We start from the raw sequence: 15,866 nt of genomic DNA, 5'->3' as shown, positions 1-15,866 counted from the left end.
GCCACCTGCCAAGGTTCAGGGGTGCCCCATTCCTGCTCTGCTCCTGAGGAAGGGAGGCAGGCAAAGGGACCAGAGCAGGTGCTGGGAACCCTGGGGGAGATAATATCATCAGCCACCATTCCAGGCTGCCTGACTCTTGTTAATAATTAATAGTAATAATGGACGCACTAAATGAGCACTTGAGATTGGTCCTTCAGGTGCATTTTCTCATTTTCATACATCAAGCAGGGAGATCAGAGCTAAGTCAGGAGGTGAGGGCAATGGTGTCTGGACACAAACAGAGAGGCAAAGAGGGCTTCATTGTTTTTATTCATTCAGCCAACTGATTTTTATTGAGCACCTACTATGTACCATTATGTCCACAATGGTGAGCAAAACCTTGCAAGGTCTCTGCTTGCACGGGGTTACATCCTAGTTGGGAAGACAGATGATTAAAAAAAAAACAAACCAACTAAGTGGGATCATTTCAGGTGATGATAAATGCCAGGAAGACTGTTTAGGTGATATGAGAGGGAACAGGAGGGTGAGGTGGCCAGGGAAGGTGTAAGGAACAGCTGAGCCGAGACCCCGAGGTACAAGGAGCTGGCCCTAGGAGAGACACTGGAGGTCCTCCTAAGCTGGGGGGAGTTGGGGTACTATTCTAGGTGATGGGGGTGTCCTATGGAAGGTTTCCAGTGGACAGGCTTTCAGTTGAATTGAATTCTTGTTTCAAAAGGCCCACCATGGGGCTAACGCTGATGATGGCCTTCCACGTGGCTCCTCAGGAGTTCCCAGCAGAACGAAGCTCCCGTCGTCCACAGTGGGGACTTGCTCATGATGTGTCCTTCCTCGGGCCACCTCTCCTTTCTTGACTCACCTCCCCACTCCCTTGGGGTTCCTGGGGTCACCAACTCCCCTTGAATCTGTCTCGGAGTCCATTTCTAAAGGAAGCTTTGGCTGGAATTATTGAGAAGACTAAACGTGTTAAGTTCTTGGCATACAGTAAGTGCTTAATAAATGCACGGTGGAATGAAAGACTGGGTGGGGCTTCACCAGGAGAGGCAGACACGGGGCAGGGAAGAGGATGGGAGAGACCTGGGACCCTAGGCAGCAGGTTGGGGAGGATAGCAGAGAAGCAGTGCCTGCAGGCCCCCTTCAGGACCAGCTGTCACATCCATCCTCCAGCCTCTGACTCCTCGCCTCCTCTGGGTGGTTGCAGGCCCAGGACTTCCCTGTATTCCCTCCAGTCGTACAGGAGGGTGTCACTTGCCTTCATGAACCTGCTGCTGCAAGACAGAGAGAAGCCTGCCGACCCCTTCTGGAGGTAGCCAGACCATTTACTGCTCAGACCCCGGGTCTGGAAGGGGCCGCCCACACTGATTTTTGGTCTCAAGAGTGAAAAGAGACATGAGGGGCCTCCCTGGTGGCGCAAGGGCTTAAGACACAACCTATGAAGCTGTCCGCAGCCACTGCAGCATGAGTTCAATCCCCGGCCAGGGAGCTACCGACACGGCACAGCAGACCTCTCCTGACTCGCCACCTGCTCCCCTCAGCAGTGCATTTCAGTCAGTTCTTCTGTTCTGCTCCCTCTTCTGTCTCTGGTGAATCCTCTCACCCCCCCATACCTTCTGGCCTGTACCCCAGATCTTGTATGCATAAATAAATCAATCTTAAAAAAAAAAAGAAAGGAGCCATGAAGACCCTCCAGAAAGAGCGGGAACCAGTGAGGCCAGTCCTGGGGACACGGGCCCCGAGGCCCCTACCTGGGGCAGAGGGACCTCGGGAGGCTATGAGGGTAGGGGGAGCTGGGCTGACAGGTGGGGATGGGAGACCCCGCACCACCCCAGTTTTCTCGTTCCTCCGCCCCGCGCTGCTCCCTTATTTCCGAGGCGCCGCCCCTCGCTGAAGGGGACGCGGCGCGGGCGCCCTCTGGTGGCAGCTCTCGGCAGCGCTTCCCGGCGGCCCGGCCGGGAGCAGCCGGAGGAGGCGCAGCCCCAGCGCCCTCCCGCCGGCGCGGACCCCTTTCTCCACGCCCTGGGGTGGAGGCAGCTCCAGAGGCACCCTGCACCCCAGTGTTCACAGTGGTGTTATTCACAATAGCCATGGCAGGGAGATGACCTGAGTGTCGATGGATGGACAGAACGACAAACGTGGAATACTTCATTATCCAGCTCACAACTCCGTGGGGCGTTCTGGGGCAAAGACAATTCGCTGTACACATGGGCGAAAAAATAAGTGGCCTCAAGGAGTCAGCAGTCACACAACGGGGATCCAGGCTTAGAATAAAGTGGGTACCGCCCTCGGCAGTAAGAAGAAATTTTAGAAGCAGGTACCTAGATGATATCATCCAGCTTCTGAATCCCGGCTTCCCAAGCAGAGTGCATTTTACTTGAAATATCCTGTTCTGGGGAGAATGCTTTTCTTAAAAAGCAGGGGAGGGGGAGGGCTAGCTTTTTCATCCACCCCCTTTGATGGGTGCTTGGGTTTACATTAGCCAATAGCAGAAGTAACACCACGAACACAACACACACACACACACACACACACACACACACACACACACACACACCGTGCATTTCCCTGCGCCTGGGGGCACAGGTAGCAGCGAAGGGTTTGGGAAATGTGACACTTCTGGCCGTATTGCCTTCCAAAGCCACACCTCCCGCCTACCTGGCCTCTGTTTTGTGGGGTTCTGTGCCTTGGAGTCCCTGAGGCTGAATTTTGGCCCTCAGCCTAAAACCCACCCAGGGATGCCCCCCAGCTTCTGGAGGTGTAAGCCAGAGGCCAGCATCTGCTTCAGACACAACACCTGCGCGTGACATAGGACCCGGTGCTCAGAAGAGCCCGTGAGAGGGGCAATCTATCACCAACCTGAAATCTTCATTTTTGCACAAGGGGCCACGTTCATTTTGCACGTGGCTGACTTACCTCTGGATCCTGATTTGTGCTTCCCTCCATCCTGCCCTCGCCCTGAGCTCAACTCCAAGTTATGAGCACTCCCATCCCAAACATCCTCCAAGGCGGCAAACCAAAGAAATCTCAAAAGCACCAGTGCCCTCAAGACCAGGCAGGGACACGGCCTCTCCCCGCGCGGCTTGGCCGCTCCCACCCAACTGGAGACCAATTCCCAGTTAATTATAAAATCGGCTCTTCTGTCTATTTATGCTCTTCGGAAAGCTGCTAGTCAGTGCGCCTCCTGCAAATCTGTTTCGTGCCCCATGCTGGTGCCCAGCTCCGCATTGCTTTGCGATTCGCTTGGAAATTGCTAGCATCTGTGTTTTCATGACAATTGGAAAACTGTGGTGACTAAACCAAAACAAAAGTTGCCAACTGTCACCGTTTTGACAGGGAGAGGGGAGCGGGGAGCAGGGAGCACTCATTTCTTTGGGGAAGCTCTTTGAGGAGGTCACGCGGGGCCGAGTTAAATAGAAGTGAACTGAAACCCCACGAGTTCTAAAGGTGTCGTTGTTCCAAGACTCTGAATCCCAGACGTGTGGTTTATTAGGGGAATGACCTTGGGGAGCCTGTGACCTTGGCGAGCAGCTCCCTTGTTGTCCCGAGCAGACAAGGTGTGGTTTCGAGCTCGCTCTGCCAGCACAGGTTTCTGAAGCCTCACTGGGGCCGCTTGCCAGAAAGCTGACACGCCGCGCAAGGAGCTAGGGCAGGAAGGCCTCGCCAACTGCTAGTTGGTATATGTTGCTTTTGGGCGCTTCCCAGTTGAGATTCGGACAGGACAGGTGACTTGCCCGGATGGAGAGGAGCCTCTGGCTCCTGGCCTGCAGTGAGTGGCTGGAAGCTTCTGTGTCCGGCTTGTGAGTGAAATATGCCACCCAGTCAGGTGCCCAGGCAGATGGCACAACCGCTCCGAGCTGTCCCGAATGCAGCCCTTAACATGCACACGCACGCACACTCATACGCTAGGTGGTCTGTGGGAGGAGCACCCCAGAAACCCCCTCCTCCAGGCACCCCCACCTCCTTCTCTGTGTGACTATGGATTTCCCTTTCCCTCTCTGGGCCTCGTAACTGTCAAATGAGAACAGGGGTAGGGAAGGGAGCTTTGCAAGACCTTGAGCAAGACCCTTTGCCCCTGGGGTCACGGCAGTGGAGTGACTCAGAACTGGCAACCCCAGCCCTCTACCCCCCCAGCCCCCCTCAGCGGGGTGAATAAATGGACGTGGTCAAGCCCCCAGGTTCGGCGGGGCTCTCCTGCACACAGGAACCCCTCGTTTCTTTAATCAGGATTCACCCCGCTGGCCCACCCTGCTGTCCAGCCTCCTCCGAGCTCACTGGCCACCTCTCCCGGGTGGCCTGCTTGTCCTGTCTTCTCTGGCACGGGCTCCTCCAGCGGCTGCAGCCTCTGGAGGCATCTGTGTGTCCATCCCTGGAAAAGATGAGTCGGGGGTCCCCGGGAAGCTCCTCCCTTGCCAAATCCTCCTCCCTCCCCGGCGGGACTCTCCCATCCACTGGGCCACCTCTGGAGCCCCGCTGCCCCTCGGCAAGCCAGGCTAGAAGCAAATGGAAACTGACAGGAAGAAAGGCATGGACACAGGATGGGCGGGAAGGACTCGGCAATGGCACAGCATTCCTGGGTAGAGTCCAAAATCCTCCCACCCCACTGACTATACAAACCGGGCAGGTGACAGCATTTGTGGGGCCCACTGAAAAATGAATATGTGATCGCCTTGTTCAAAACTTATCACATATTAAGAATCAAAACAGAGCATTGAAACAAGATGGGGCTTGCCATGAGCCTTACGGGGCTGCACAGGACACCCCACGAAGCTAGCCCTAACACCGTCTTTTCTGGGGACCGGGCCCTCAGTGTCAGGGTCAGGACCCAGAAGGTTCAGAATCACTGTAATTGAGGTTAAGGGAGGGTCCATGCTGCTTACCCCCACTTCCTCCATTCAGAGAGGCTGGAGTGGAGGGGACAGGGGGACAGGGTGGGGGAATCTTTGGAAGAAGCTCTTCACAGCAGCAAGGCTGGTCCTCAAAGGTGGTGCAAGGAACCAGCTCTCCGCACCACTGCCCTGGGCTCCCCCCCCCCAAGGGCCTCACCTGGCAGGACAGGCTCAGCAGCTGGGTCTTTCCTCCTCTTGGCTCTGCAGGGTCTCCTCCCCGCAGAACTCTCCTGGACCTTTGCTCCAGGGCTCCCAATCAAAGCACAAATCTGAGTCATTTTCCTCTGAATCTGCAGAGGTACGAAACAAAGCCTCTTGGATGGTCACATCCTGTCACCTGCCCCTGACCCAAAAGAGACCCCAGCCTTGCCTGGGCCCAGAAGGTCATGGCAGAATCTCCCCGAGACTTCAGGACCTTGAATGGTGACCAGGGACCCAGAAGGCAAGCTGTCCGGTGCACACATCACCTGCTGGAGACCCTAGCGGGGAACTGACCCACCTATATACCTTGGCAGTACTGCAGGCTGGGTTCCAGACCGCCGTAATGAAGCAAATGCCACAATAAAGCGAGTCACACGACTGCTTTGGTTTCCCAGCGCACAGAAGCTGTGCTTGCACTAGATGTCGCCACACGTGCGCATGGCACTGTGGCCAGGGCAGCAATTGACAACCTTAATTAAATGGGACTGACACAAAATAAGCGCACACCACTGGGAAAATGGCATCAACAGACTAGCTCCACTCACGAGACGCCATAAACCCTCAATTTGTAAAAAAACCAACCAACCAACAAACAAATTCACAGTTTTTTGCAGAGTGAGTCCAGCAGAGCACAATAAAACGAGGTATGCTTGTCGTGGGTGTGGGCCAGGAGGGGGCGCCAGAGAGACACAGGCCGGCCCCCTGCTCATCCGGTGGTGCAATCACCAGCAAGTATCTGAGACACACAGACGCTGGCCTCCCTTGCAGCGTTATGTTGTGGTGAAACACACACAAATAAGAAGACACTCTGGAAATCACGACACGTCCCTCATGAGAGGCCCGGTGACTGAGTACGTCACCGCCTGGCACGTCAGGTCACTGTTAAACTGCTGGCTTTGGGTCTGTATCTTCTGGTTTGCAGGATGTCGACGGGTTATTGTAAGCAAGCTGCAAGACACCAGACCCTACTCGAGCGGGAAAGCTCTGTATGTTGGTAAATGAGCGCACTGACTAGTGGGCCTGACTCGTGGTGACTCGTGGGCCAAGGAGAGGGGTAGGGGAGGTTTCTAGTTTTCTTACTATATGCCAGTTGTTCCACTGGGTGCAGAGCAGTCAAGGAGAGCCCCTCCCATCACCACCAGACAGCAGACCAACGGCAGGAGACAAGAGAGGGAGGGTCTCGATTTCCCCATCTGTAAAATGGGCACACTAGGCTGTTCTATGATGAGGGTGAACTGAGGTCAGACATGAAAACAGGTGCTGGACAATGTGGGCAGTTCCAATTGTGGAACCAAGCATAAGTATTCTTAGCCATTGCTTTGTCATTTTGTGTGTAACTGCCATTTTAGAATTTCAGGTCTTGCTGTCCTGGGAAAAGACTGCATTCCAGAGTTCGACCCCCACCCCCCTCTGGTCTTATCTCAGTCGGCTAGCCACAGGCTAGCCACAGCGGAGCTGAGCAATTCAGGCCACTAAAAGGGTCAAACTAGCCATAAAATAGAGCTGCATCTTGATGTGACCAATCAGCTCAAAAACTGAAACTGTGCACCCACCGTTGTTAGGAAATGCACCTGTGTAACCAATGAATGTTTGCCAACATGATTTAATTTTTAGAGATCTGCTTGTAACCTATATAAGATCGGTGCGTGTCACGAGCCTGGACTCAAGCCCGTAATAAACTCCTTTATGATCTTACAGCGGCTGTCTGTGTGTCCTTGGGGGCTGCACTGGTCGACATTGGGCACAACAACAATGATTTATAACTCCAGTGACCACTCTGGCCAGATGGGACTGTTTTCTGAACACCTATTATGTGCTAAGTGCTTCACATTCATTTTGCCAGTGTATTTAATACACTTAACAACTTCCTGAAGGCAATTGCCAGTGTTATTCATATTTTACAGAGAGGAAGGCTCAGGAAGGTGAACTGTCTGGGCTCATAGCCAGAAGTGCTAGCGCCCTCCCACCTCCCCACCCCCTCTTCCTGCCCAGCCCCATGGACCCTCGCTGTCCTGGTGAGTGCCCTTGTTTGAAGTCAGAGGACCCAAAGGAAGTCCTTCAATTTGAATTCTTGCTCTGAGGACAACCATGAGGGCCTGCTGTACCTACTCCATTTGAGCCCTACATCCCCTCTCTCTGGAGGTTTCCTTTCTGCAAATTCTTTTCAAACGGCAAAAGGAAAAAACTCCCTGGGCACAGTATCTTCCCTTCGAAGGGCACATGTGACTTTATCCTTCTCTCCCCTTCCTAAAGGCCTAGGCTGTCTGCTCTGGCCAACCCCCGCCCTGTTCAGCTGCCCCAGGTCTTCCAGTCTCTCCAGGAAGCTCCCTTCTCCTCCCAGGTATGTCTCCCTCAAATTTGGCAACACTTTCTCTTCTGGAGGAAAGTGCCTGGTTGAGCCAGGCCAGGCAGGAGGGGGGAGGGGAATCCGAAATGCTCTTCATACCAAATACCAGACCCAACTGATCCCAACAAAGAGATCCACAGCAGAGTAGAAAGTCACAGGCAGGGTGTCCCGAGCCCCAGCTCCTCAAGCCCTGGTGTGAGTCTTGGTATGGCTCAGAGCCTGGGTATTAGCTGCTTCCAGGCACAAGGACAGAACACAACAATCCTGAGAGTTCCAAGAAGACCCTGAAATGGGGCCTCTCACCTCTTGGGGATGGTGCCTCTTCATTGCAAAATTAGCAAAGGACTTATTTCAAATTGCCACAGGAGTTGGCAGGTCACCAGTCTTTCAGGAGAAGGTCGGAGAAGGGGTTGGCATGGGGCAGGGCATCCAAGGAAAACAAATTGCTGGAGGTAGTGCCCTGGATGTTGGGGAGCTGCCCCCAACTGTGGAGAAGACACACTAAGCCATTCCTGCACTTCCTCGGACCATGTTGACTGGATTCTCAACCTACGAGTACCTACTATGTGCTGTGTGTGTACAGGTGCTGCCCTTGCATGTCTCCACGTACAAAGGGTAGGGACCATCACTATCTCCATTTTGTGCGTGAGATGACGGCTCCGAAAAGACTGGCCCAGGGTCACACAGCCACAGGTGGCCCAGTGGGGAGGTGACACCCAACAACTGTCACTCACAGCACCTCACGGGTGTGACCTTGGGCAGGGTGTATGGCCTTGCTTCTCTTCTCCAAACCCGTTTCCTCAATTGTGTAAGAATTACTTCACAGGGTTATTGTGAGGATTAAATAGCACACATCAATTGTTTAGCATATGACCCCATACACAGTCCATTGAAAAAACGTTAGCTATTATTCTGAACTATTAAAGGGCGAGGTTGGCATCTGGCCTAGCCCCCTACATTCCAGAAGGACAGCTTTTACACCCATGACGCAGGCCAACTCTCTGACATCCACTGGCCACATGCCTCAGGCCCGAGCTGTGCCCCTCAGGGTTGTGGAAAGATGAGAACATACTTGACACAAACATTTTCTGGAAGCAAAATGATTTCCTAAGCTCTTGCCAGGAGCTCCCATCATTTCACAACTCCTAGCCTCCACATTTGAGATCACGGGGCAGGTCGGAGTGTGGGTGAACTGCTTACCCTGTCTCAATGCCATCTGACCAGAGTTGGAAGCATGCTCAGTGCTAGGTGGTCAAAGGTCAAGGGACTGAGGAGCAGAAGGTGGGAGGCCAAGGGGTCCCCACGAAGAGGACCCCCGGTGAAGGGAGCACCCAGGGAGCCAGGATGCCTGAGGAGCAGAGTCACACCTGCACAGAGCCAGCTGTATCTCTGGCCCACCAGACCCCACCCCCCCACTTCCCTCATGGCCAGCTCTGCCCACCTCTGGCTTCTCCAGGTGGCATGCTAGATGGACATCAGTCAGCTGCAGTGATCCTGTGACCCAGAGAACCCCGTCTCACTGTGTGGTCTGGGCACAAAACAGTGAGTGGTCAGCGGGCACCTCATAAATGCCAAGGCTGCCAGAGGCTGTGTGCAGGCTGCTTACTGCACAAAAGCCCTGGCTGAGGGGGCAAGAGAGGCTGACATTCGGCCAGTGCTCCACTAAGCCTGGTGTCCGGGCTGCATTCACAGAAGGGGCACCTTTCACAAATTCCTCTGCAGAGGGGCTGCCTCTTTCCCATTTCTGTCGATGGCCCAAGTCCCCTGAGGTGCCCCAGACATGCACAGACTTAGTGCTTCCCAGGGACCCTTGGGGATCACTCTTGGGCTTCAGGGGTTAAGAGACTAAACTACCAAACCAATCCTGCTACAGGTCCTGCTTGTGTCTGAGCCTGCAGTTAAAACACCTGAAAGCCCTTCTCTGCCATGGTTTCAGGACATCCAGCCCGGTAACCCCTTGCCCGGCTCCAGGATTAGGACCCAGTCTGGGCGGCTCACCTTGGCTAAGTAAGAAGCGCAGCCAGATGATCAACAAAAACAACAGCAAGCCCACGGGCAGGCCGAGCCAGAACACCAGGAAGGAAAACGTGAGGTCATTCACCAGTGGTACCAGGGGGTACTTCATGGTGTTCTGCGGGTAGTCCGAGCCAGCCTGGGCTGGGGCCACGCTCCGCTCTCAGCCCAATTGTGACGGAGTCGTGACCTAACAAGAAAGTCACAGTGTCCTTCGGGCGAAGGGAGAGCTGTTTTGGATGAATGGGCAGGAGCCAGGGCAGCGAGAGTTTGGCTGGGAACAACGGCTCAGGCTTCCAGGCAGGCATGGGCCTTACCAGCTCTCTGCTAAGATGCAACGGGGTGCCCGCGACAGCTCTTGTATGATGGAAGTAACTTATTTGACTGAGCTGCTAAAAGTTAGAAAGGTAAGTGGGATAAACATTGCCCCCAGGTGCTCATATATTTGGGGGTCACTGTTACCTCCAGGAGCCAGCGGGTCCCCAGATGCCAGGATTCCAGTTGCATGTGCCACATTCACCCTCTGTGGGATGGCGGGGATGCAGGCGGCCGGGCTGGAGCTTGGTGCATCAGAAGCTGGCAGCTGCTGCAGCTCTAGTCAATAATGGCGATGCAGGAAATGCAGGTCCAGGACTGCCAGATTTCCCACTTTCCCAAGTCAGTCAAAACATCTGCATTTTTACATAAAATCTTCCAGTTTAAAAACATTGAATCAAATCTTGTCAAAACTTTCCTGGCTGAGTAAGTCGGCCAGGCCAGACAGGGTTACTAAGGCTGCCATTTTAACACTTCCTAATCTAAAACATAGTAGGCCTTCAATAAATGACTACCTAACCCGGAAGTTTCTCTTACTAGGGTTTCAATGAGGAGCTCTCAAGCATTCACAGCCTGTGGGCAGAACACTCCCAAATGCCATTTTTCTTTCTCCCCTTAACCTGTCGTCACTCACTCACGAAGCAGTAAACCCCCAAGTGCTGGGCCAGGCAGGCTGGAAAACTGGCTGGTGCAGAAAGTCCCCATGGCAGGAGGAGCAGCCGCTGCTTACGGAGGAGAGACAAACAAGGTCGTCTCCAAAAGGGCCCTCAGATCACCTGTCTCACTTGCAGCAGCCGGAGGGTGGTGGCTGGAGGCCACTTACGAAACATGCCTATTCCTGCTCACCTGACCCACAGAGCATAACCTCCAGAGCAGAGGCTCAGCCTCCCCACATGTTAATGGGTGACCAGTCTGACAGTCTAGTCCAAGACCATGGCATCTGCCTGTTGGAGAACCAGGCAGGCCTAGTTCCAAGCTGGGGGAGCGGTGGCAGGCATGTGGGTGGTAGACTGAGGGGACACACGGGACACAAGGACCCCCTTGATAGGACACCAGCCCAGGGAGAAGGGCAGAGAAGACAGTGACAGTAAAAGCAGGGAAGGAGAGGAGAAGCCAGGGCTTCAAAGGCTGATGGTAATAGAATGTGTGTCCAAAAAGAGTGGCGCCTAGCAGGCTGTCAGTGCTACGCCCAGAGGTGGAGACCAGGAGCTCGGTGTCTGGAGTGGGTGATTTCTTGGCATCGGGGCCTAAAGGCACCAGGGTCAGAAAGAGTAGTAAGGCAAGGGCTTGAGCACTCATTTCCTGGTCAGAGCCGCTGTGCAGTCAGCCCAGGAAGAAGCTTGGCTGGTCCTCTGGGCCCAGCTGGAAGCCCCCCGCTGAGCAGGCAGAGCAGGCGTGGACACAACCTCAGGGGCAGGACCTCGCAGCCCTGGCTTCCAGGCACAACTCAGAGAGTCACCTTGGATCAGTGCCAGGCTGCAGCGGGTGGGCAGAGGCACTCATCATAACCACTCCCCTCGCTGCTTCCTAAGTGGTGCAACCCACCATGGGTTGTAATCACACGCCACCCTGCGCGATCAAGGCCTTAAGGTGCTCATCCTGGCCCGTGTAACCCTCCTCCGCTCACAGCCTAGTCCAGTGGGCTGGGTGGCAGGGAGATTAGCCCCTCTGTGTCTCTCCAGTTTCCTATTCCTGACTGGCCAGCTGAGGCAGAGGTTGGATTCTCTGCAGGCGGCATCTCTATGTTCTCAAGGCAGAGGACAAGCCAGCCAGAGGCAACTGCCGGGCTCCGCAAGGTGGGTCATTGGGAGTCATGCTTTATTTATGGACGCTCCTTTCTGTATAAGTCAAGTATCTTTAAAATTTATCAAATATTGAGTATTTCGTGAAACTTCACAAAAGCAGAGTGAAAAACCACAGACCTAAATTGTAAGGGTGCAGAGGCAGGGCAGACAGTTCCTGGAAAGAGTAAACGGAACACACACGCCTGGCCTACAGCCAAGAGCACACACGACATTATTAGATAAGAATCTTCTTAAAATTTAATTGACTAAATGTGTTACATTCAATATTCCATGGGTTTCTTCTGGACAAAGGGGTGGCATAAATACAAACAAGCCTCTGGGCTGCCTCCCCTAAGCGACGAAGAGAAAACACAGGAGGCGAGGGGACACAGGGACACCTTCATATTTACATTTCGCCTTTACTTTACAGTTCAGTGACAGAAATATTTACAGAAAATACAATAAGAAAAAGATCATGTCTTGGCAACATACCGAAATTCATACAAATTGTATACATGATTTCAAGCAAATAATGATACTGCTTATTTTTTAGCCACAACTGCCAAGCCCTTCAGAGGAGAAAGATGTTCTTGGTCACTGCGAGAGACAAGGACTTGGGAAACTTGGTTTGCTTCAACAAATATTTATTGGGCGCCTACTATATGCAAGGCACTGTGGAATCCCAAATTATACCTTTTCCCTCACCTTTAAAAAAAGAAAAGCATCTGAAGAACATGAATTGATATTCTGAGAAAAACGCTATACAGTACATGGCTTCTTTAGCTACCGAGAACCACAACCTGATTCCACGCTGAGCGGTTAGATGACCCCCACTCTCTCTCTGTCAGGAAAAGAGGCTGTCATGGAAATCAGACCATCTAACTCAACTTACTGTTTTGTGTAAACATACAAATCAATTTTTTTTTTTTTTTTTTTGCGGGGTGGGGGGTGGGGGCGGGGGAGATATAACCTGGATGGGTTTTAAGTGTTGAATGGAGAACTACCACAGCGGAGGGTCCCGTCACCTCCAGTGCATTTTTTACCATCGACCAAGAAACATGTCTTTGAGCACGTTGAGTCCCACTTTGGGTGAAGTTCCACCTTCCAACAGAAATGAATATGCTTGAAGACTCTGCCTCTCTACAGATCAGTCTGCAGAGCCTAACAAATGCTCCCCCCAGAGTATGTAAAAAGTAACCACTCATGAAGATCTCACAACACACAACCTGTAGGCAACTGACATTGCGAGCCAAAGATGTAGGTATTTATAAATGAGTCCAGAGGAGAATGGCTGCCCTGAAATAGGGGACCTGGAATGGAAATCAGTGGGAGGGAGGGAGGGATGGATGAAGGGGGAGGGAGAGAGAGAGAGAGAGAGAGAGAGAGAGAGAGAGAGAGAGAGAGAGAGAGAGAGAGAGAAAGAGAGAGAGAGAGAGTAAGCAGCCCACCGAATAACCACTCCTCCTTTCAAAGGGCCAATGGACAGGACCAGGGTCTTAGGAGGATGAATAAAGAAAGGATTCAAAAGGCAAAAGTCCCACTAACTGCCCTCAATGCTCCCAACCAGAGAGGAGGAAAGCCCCTGTCCCTCGGATAATGATTTCCTTGTCACCAAACTCCACTCTTCTACCACTCCTTGGTGTACATGTCACATGTAGCAACTAAACATTTAAGCCACAGACCAAATTGGTCCTGGCTTCCCTTGAAAGGCTATGAATATATGCTAACAAATTTATCAAGTAGATAAATAAAGGTTATTATCAGAGACAAAATATGCTCCTCTGGCATTATTCTACTCAAAGTAATTTTTCACAAAGGCAGCTGGGTGAACTTAGGGGCCATGAAGTCAAACCCATACCAGTGACCGATCCACGGGTTCTCACCACACTTAACATACGCTGGTTTTGAGCAGAAGGAACCAGCTTTGGGTAACTTATATGCACCCTGTGTGTGTGCACTGTACATACTGGGGTATCATGCCTTCAGGGGCCACACAGTCCAGAATCCATCCCTCCTTCTCTGGGAGATCACAGAGCCTTCCAGATCAAACAGCACTCAACATGATTGTTCACTTATCAAAGTCAGTAGAATAACAGAATGGCCAGAAACCAGAGCACATGGAAGCATCATCAAGCCTACCACCACCACATGCCACCGGACACTTTGCTGACAGTTAAACTGTGCCAAAGGTAAAAGTTTCTCTGACGAATTACACGGAGTACACCTATAGCCTCTGGAATGTTGTAAGTTGCACATCAAATTACAGCCTTCTTTGTTCACATGCACTAGAACAAGGGCCCATTTTTCCACTGAAAAACATCAATCTGGAATTCCCACTAAAGTTGCTAAATCTTACCTCATACCTGCTGAGTTACCAAAACACTTTGAGAGAACTTGTTATCCCTCCCCTCTCCCCCATGCTACCATCTGAAAACATCAATTTATTGCCCAGATCAAAAATAAAATCAATTATTGAATATTATATATACCCTGAATGGAAACTGGAGTCATAGAATGAGAAGGTTACCTTTACCTGAGCTTAAAATAAACATGAAGAAAATTGTGTAGCAAACTTAAGACCAAGAGCTGTTGTGCTCACATTTCTTGCTCATAGATGGCAAATACATACTTCTGGAACAAAAATATTTGCACAGGGAATTAAGTCCTACACTATTCCCCACCCCCTAATTAAACTACCAAAACATCAAACCAAACAGACCATTGTAACCTTGACCTACAGAATCTACTGACATCAGAGTTCAAGTGGGAAGACATCTCTTCTACAACTGTGATCACTCCTCTTTGGACTTTATGTGTCACTTATTTTCCAAACATAAAATAACCTTAATAAAAGCACATGAGAATAGAAGAAATGAGCAGTATATACTCTAGCACTGTAACAGGAATCCTTGTAAGGATGTTCTGGGTCTGGCCACCTCAAAACTTTTATCCCTGGCAGAAAAGTAGCAGCGAGGTAACAGAAGTATTTCCAAAGTCCTGGCAGGGAGGTGTTGTGCCTTCAGCTGGCAAAGTCCAGAAAACATGACAAAAACCACTTCTAATAGCGGTCACCCAAAAAGGTGGTAATGTTTGTCAATTCGAAGAAATCCAGTAGCTCTCTGGGAGAGCTTAATTAGTAGCATTGAGAGATACTTCCTGAACCCCAAGTAAGAATCCTTCATAAACTACTGCAGTTTCCTGCTTGGTCCTAAATAAGAAACAGTGGATGAAACTAATTCATTTTCAACTCTTGTTGTGAATTTACATTTCATAATATTTTACCAAGGAATTACAAATGTTCCACCTGTCATGTCACTGAACTGGACAGTAGTGGAGAGAGTGGAGGCATCACTGCTCTCTTAGAGCTTTTAACACCACAACTCCACCTGTCTCCCCATTAGAGGACAGACATACCTTTCTGTTACAACTATTCCTGGGCCAAAACTGAGACCTTCAGACAGATGTGTGCAGTGATGAGAGTAACTTTTTGAAATGTGAAGATAAAATGAAATATCCTAACATCAGACTTCTTATCTGAGCAAAAATCATTTATGTTCTTTTTCGTCAGTATGACAGTTCAATGGAAGAAGGACCTATCAGTGAGCAGAAGGTGGACATTTCTCTCCTTCTCTTCCACCTATGAACGATGAGTGTGTAAATGCCTGGCAGATTCTGAGACATTTTAATTTGAACACAACACCTCCTAAAAAGTGAGGTATAATACTATCTTCAACTTCTAATTTGCAAATTTGATACTACCAATGCACATGTTTAACTGAGATGCATAAAAGCCTTTCTCCTCAAAAGGCTTATATTTAACTAAAATTGTCACTTTTAAAAGAAAGCTTATGGCTAAAATGTATATCATCATTACCAGCAGGAATATGATTGTGTCTGGGTGCCCATTTCACTAGAAAGCCAAAAGTCTTCTATCAAATGGGTTTATAATGTGTTTCTTCTATTCTGGTGATTAAACAGTAAGTTCCTGGGGAGTGATTTGTTTTTATTTTTACAGTGATCACCTATGAAATTGTTTTGCTTTGATTTCATAGCCCCAAACTGGAGTTCAATTGTCCTAGACAGACTGTGGTCTAAGAACTGCAGTTCTTGAGTCCAACCTCCTGGAAAAGTGAAGTATAAAACTCTGGCTCCAACTGCTTGTTTCGGTACTTGTTGACAATGTCGGTGATTTTCTGTTTCCGGCGGACATGTGGTGGGCTGTAGGAATCACTCTCCAGTCTCTTTCTTCTACAAATATTAATTACAGTCTGCCTCACCAGAAAACCTTGAAGACAGAGGGTTTTAAAATGAATGTGAAAAACCAGT

General features: G+C 50.9%; 1 protein-coding gene and 1 long non-coding RNA gene across 4 annotated transcripts in view; one reads left to right on the top strand and one right to left on the bottom strand.

The window, feature by feature from the left end:
• Positions 1–9,585: 9,585 nt before the first annotated feature.
• The window catches only part of LOC129146136 (uncharacterized), a 30,496-nt gene continuing 24,215 nt past the window's right edge, over positions 9,586–15,866 (top strand). For 2 of the 3 annotated variants that reach the window (XR_008552648.1, XR_008552650.1), the window contains exon 1: positions 9,586–9,848. This is a non-coding gene — a long non-coding RNA (uncharacterized LOC129146136). Of the gene's footprint in view, positions 9,849–11,438; positions 11,553–15,866 lie in introns of all 3 variants that reach the window. The other variant, XR_008552649.1, reaches the window with a different exon arrangement.
• RALGAPB (Ral GTPase activating protein non-catalytic subunit beta) overlaps positions 11,785–15,866 on the bottom strand; it is a 76,838-nt gene continuing 72,756 nt past the window's right edge. The window contains exon 30 of the mRNA XM_037498742.2: positions 11,785–15,825. Coding sequence (XP_037354639.1) covers positions 15,632–15,825 — 194 coding nt within the window. The 3' untranslated portion in view covers positions 11,785–15,631. The remainder of the gene's footprint in view (positions 15,826–15,866) is intronic.

The sequence above is a fragment of the Talpa occidentalis genome, unplaced genomic scaffold, assembly GCF_014898055.3.
Source record: "Talpa occidentalis isolate TD23 unplaced genomic scaffold, MPIMG_talOcc4v2.1 talOcc4.10, whole genome shotgun sequence".
NCBI classification, from domain to species: Eukaryota; Metazoa; Chordata; class Mammalia; order Eulipotyphla; family Talpidae; genus Talpa; species Talpa occidentalis.
The sequence above is the reverse complement of the archived record's forward strand: the minus strand, read 5'-3'. Positions and strand labels throughout refer to the sequence as shown.